The 4,904-nt window shown below is 47.2% G+C and overlaps 1 protein-coding gene across 1 annotated transcript; it reads left to right on the top strand.

Annotated features, from left to right (window-relative positions):
* Window positions 1–256: 256 nt before the first annotated feature.
* LOC125548805 (WUSCHEL-related homeobox 5-like) lies at window positions 257–3,105 on the top strand. The gene is made up of 2 exons (XM_048712344.2): window positions 257–782; window positions 2,434–3,105. Exons 1-2 carry the CDS (start codon window positions 338–340, stop codon window positions 2,787–2,789), a joined length of 801 nt encoding a protein of 266 aa, XP_048568301.2. The 5' UTR covers window positions 257–337; the 3' UTR covers window positions 2,790–3,105.
* Window positions 3,106–4,904: the final 1,799 nt, after the last annotated feature.

Genomic DNA, 4,904 nt, shown 5'->3' with positions numbered 1-4,904 from the left:
ATTGCGGTGCTTCTTTGACTTATGTTAGCTGACTTTATAGTGACTGACATATGGGCCCACAAACAAACTGGTCCACTTGTCACTGCCCAGAGTCACTTGATGTACGTGACAATTTGAGCCCCTCTCTCGCCATCCCCTCAGCGCCTTTTGACCGCGTGGCAGCATGGCCAGCCCGTTCGGCGCCTGTGTGCACGCGCTCCACGCCCCTTCTCCCCTCCAAACCCTTACCCTCCAAGCACCTTTAAAACCCCCAGCACCCCGCCCGACTGCAAGCGCACACAATCGCAAAGGCTAGCCAAGCGCAAAGAAGATCCATATCCATCCTTCCTAGCTAGCCATGGAGAGCGTCGACCACCACGACGAAGCCGCCACCCGCCTGTCCCTTTCCCCTCCCCATCCGCCGGCACCGCTCTCCCTGACGCCATCGCCCAACTTGGCGGCGCTGGTGAACGCGCACTGGGTGCCGACCAGGGAGCAGCTCGCCGTGCTGGAGGGGCTGTACCGTCAGGGGATGCGCACCCCCACCGCCGAGGAGATACATCAGGTGATGGCGAGGCTGCAGGAGCACGGCCCCATCGAGGGTAAGAACGTCTTCCACTGGTTCCAGAACCAGCAGGTCCGGCTGCGCCAGAGGGAGAAGCGGCAGCGATCAGACTACTTCGCCAGGCAGTTCCGCCGCCCCCATCCGCTACCCGTGCTCCACAGCCCCCCTGGCCACCCCATCTCCCTGGTCCAACTCCAGGCACCGCCGGCGCCGAACACTCCTACATGCAATGGAGAAGGTACGTCCGCACATGAACGCTCCATCTCTGCTTCGACACGCCATTCAATTAAATATGCTTTTGGCAATTGGCATGCAATACGTCTTGATTGATTAGCTTCCAAATGCGCTTGTGCGTTTCTTAGCCTAGCTTTATGTTTGGGTTTTAGCTGGAAGGGATATGCATCTACAACTTTCCATTGCAACCCACGCGGCTTTCATGCGTCTGCTGGTCAAAGCTGGTCGATGTGATTGGATGGGATGGCATCCATCTAGGCAAATTACTAGCACACATGAATGTTCACTCATCTATAGTCGTCGTTTCAGAAAGTGACATGATGGTAGTTTGGTTCGTATGCATGCATGCACAAGGTTGCTTTGCTTGCTTGGCTATATTCTTTTTGCTCATGATGTGCACGCACGGATGCAAGGTAGCTCCATCTTTTCGCTTGTACTAGCACCTGCCATCCCACCCAAGTTCGAGTCTCAGCTTTGACACGGATGCTCGCGGAGTTTCTCCTATAAAAAAACTCAACAAGGGTTATCTCCTGGATTGGTCTTTTTTTGGTACTAGCACCTGCCGCTTATCGTCTTCGCCAGCACTATGTGTCAACCGGCTGATCTTTTGCAAAGATCAGCCGGGTAGCTAGCTGGCCGTAAGAGTTGTACCTCGATAGATGTTGGATCAAGCAGTAGCCATCGCCCCACAACCTCGCTCATGTTGTGAGCCAGAGTCCCGGCAATATACCTGGCCATGGGTCGGGCCTTAAAAAGCCCATGACAGAAAACTGAGGCCCAGGCCCTCCTAGGCCCTACCATCAGGCCTACTTTTTAAGCCCAAGCCCAGCCCATCTGGTAAAAAGCCCTGAAAAGCCCTTAGGGCTTAGGGTCGTGGGCCGGACCTCTTCCTTAAAATGCCAATATGCCAAGCCCAAGCCCGTCTAGGCCCTGCAGCTAGGCTCAAAACTCAGGCCCAAGCCTGGCCCATGGGCAAGCCCATCGGGCCTAGGCCTTGGATTTTAGGGCCGGGCCTGGGTGGGCCGGCAGTTGGGGAGAAGAATTTTCCTTCTCATCTTGTCCATGGTTGTGTCGCTGCATAGAGTGTCAATGGAGCAGGGGAACCCTCGGAGTCATAGTCACAAGATTTAACGTGTTGCCGGGCTAGGCTATGTATCCTGCTACTGCTACCTTCTGTAGCTCTTCTAATCGTCTCTGCACTATACATGCATATGCGCATGCCCCAGATTGGATGGAATTAACCGTCCTACACCCACGTGTCCAGGCCTAGCGAGAAATTCCTCCCATGCTGTAGGAAGACAAAAAAATAATTCTTGTGGGCCTAACAGTGGAACAACGCATGCCAGCCATTCCAGCAACAAGTAGTTTGTGTTTGTACCATTTTTTATTTATCAACTTGTCTAAAATGACAATGATTGATTTATATTGCTCCTATTTCTTTGAGTTTCAGCAAAACCAACTTTATTTATTTATTATCAAGAGAACTCTATTTAGGTATTTAGCATAAGTTTATGTGCTTTCTGCCTCCCGATATTTTGCATGACGTTGAGCAAAATACGGGAAACACACAAAAGATACCCACAATCCAAACATACCCTAAAATTGTGGTTATACTGACATATTTGTTGTTGGATCCATATTCCTTTTTCTTGCAGCGATGTACATGCAGCAGCCATGCTACATGTCAGGGCCAGCAGCGCAGCCCGCGGCTAATGCAACCTACTACTCACAGATGCAGCCGCCGATAATGTATCCAAGTGCGGAGATGATGGGGCATGGCAATGTACATGCACAGGCGCATGCTGCCATGTACTACCAGGCAGCATCTCCAAACAACTCCAACACTCAACAAATGTGTGTGCTCCAGTTGCCCCCAGCCGCCGGCAGCTACGATACCCCCGACGCGTACTCCCACAGCCCCGTGCTTCTGAATCTGTTCCCACAGTACCCCACCTTTGCAAATCGCAAGAAGACCCGCCGCGTCGGGAGCATTGGCTCCGCGAGGCCATAGACCTCTAGGTCGATCTCTTGGAAGACGGAGAGTCCCAAGATCCCCAACAGACACATTGTTGTCAATCTATGAATTCTTTGGTGAAGGACACTGAAGGTTATGCATGATTGCTGATATGCTCGACAAGTACTTTGTCAGTCTCATGGACAAGCCATTGAGTAGATGTACCAGTTTTCTTTCATGGGATATTTATTTGGAATGTTGATTTACTTAGGTAATTCGAAGTAAAATGTGTATTGCTTCATAAACTTGAAGCGTGCATCGTAAAACTTGTTAAATTTCATTGAGTTAGTCTAGTTAAATCTTTTTATTGCAAGGTGCATGTTCTATTTTGGTTTTAGCTTGTTTCATCGTATCATACATCTAACCATGGGCGTGAAATAGCTGCCAATGTTCTCAATAGATTTCAGGCATCACCCCCCTTTCATAAGAAAATAATTTCCCTTTTTCTTTTAAAGGCCTATTTGAAATGATTGTAAGTGTTGAATGTCCACCAACATTTTGTTCTCGCTTGAGATAAGAATACATGTGGGTACACACAAATTATAACCTCTCCAAACATCCTCTTAGAGTAATTCAGAGGTGTATAGAATTTTCTGTTCTTGTGAGAAAAATAGGTATATTGTTCGATTAGTTGTTTAAGTCAGAAAGTGTGAAGCACACACAAGCGTATCATGTATAAACATTGTAGACGAAATAGGTTTGTTTAAGTCACAAAGTGTGAAGCACACACGAGCGTATCATGTGTAAACATTGTAGAAGACATAAGTATCATGCTCAAGCTCACATTACTATTTTGCCCGACATACCTAAGGTTTTAGGATATTACTGTCACATACCAAATTTCACAAATTTGACCCTTATTAGCTTTGGATTTCTTTCCCTGGATTAATTCAAGAAAATGGTTAGCCCACTTTTTCAAAAGGAAAATGAGCTCGAGCTTAATTTGTCAAAACGTTTTCTAACTATATATGCTATTCCAATATAAAGATTACAAGCCCAAGAATGTTCAGTAAGTATTTCTTTTTTATTTTTCAAAACAATCCCCTTTTTAAACCCCTTTGTGAAGAGGCACCTTTTTAGACAAACAAACTATGCCAAGAAAATTGCAGTAGTATCTTATGATCATGTGTATTCCAAATACGCTAAAACATGAGATGCTCCAGTACAATTTTTATTTCCAAAATTCCCTAAAGTTTTTGTCAAAAACTTAACAAAAACCATTTTTGGAATCTAACCTTTGTGTTTTGACCCCAAACCTTTTGTGTATTCGCTACACCTCATTCAAAAGCTACTCTATTAGTTTCAGCACCAAGGATTTCTATTTCATACCCATAATTGTTTTCTTCAAATCTGGGCAGTAGAAAATTTGCACCATGTTAGTGAAGTGCCATTTCATCTGATATCTTCCCAGATCCTACAAAACACCTAGGAACCTAACCATACCAAATTGCAGCCCCAAGATCGACTCCTAGGACCGAAACATGTCTATGCCAATGATGGCGGCAGTGACCACACATGCTAGAGCGGCAATAGTGTAGAAACAACTTTCTGTTGCGCTACTGCTTCATGTCGTGGCACTGCTCCCATGTTGTTTCATGACTATGCACTCGTGGACGCATCTCGCACCACCCTGCACCCCTCCCTCACGGCCCCTCTTCCACTCACTGTCACAGTAACGCCGTGAGCTCCGCCTCAGGCACGTGTTGGGATAGAACTGCCATAATAATCTCCAAAGTGGAAAACTACCGTACCACCTAGAAATATCTACCAAGCACTCCTATGGACACCACTGCCTCAGTGCCGATCACTTGCCTCCTCGGGTGCACAAGCCACCTATTGTGGTTGTCCCACCTCCGAGGACAGGAGGAAGACCATGTCAGGAAAATCCCATGCCTATGGTAGGATGGGCTCTGACATGTCACATGTCTGAGTGAGTCATGTATGGTCTTGTAACATCATAGGTAATGGACGCGATATGGGATGCTTCAAGGGAAGGTAAGCCCATGATGGCGTACGTCAGGAGAGGACGACTCTGAGAACAACTCTTGATGTCCTCTGGGATCCCCAAGGCTCTAATAAACCAGAAGTGTAGGGTATCTATTGTAGAATTTT

This window comes from Triticum urartu, chromosome 3A, assembly GCF_056163025.1.
Source record: "Triticum urartu cultivar PI428250 chromosome 3A, HENAU_Tu73, whole genome shotgun sequence".
Lineage (NCBI taxonomy): Eukaryota > Viridiplantae > Streptophyta > Magnoliopsida > Poales > Poaceae > Triticum > Triticum urartu.
The sequence above is the reverse complement of the archived record's forward strand: the minus strand, read 5'-3'. Positions and strand labels throughout refer to the sequence as shown.

Excerpts from the sequence above, each read along its gene's own strand:
- LOC125548805 (XM_048712344.2), top strand. The coding sequence starts at position 338 with ATGGAGAGCGTCGACCACCACGACGAAGCCGCCACCCGCCTGTCCCTT. Across the intron at positions 783-2,433 it reads TCCTACATGCAATGGAGAAG|CGATGTACATGCAGCAGCCA; the intron begins GTACGTCCGCAC and ends TTTTTCTTGCAG.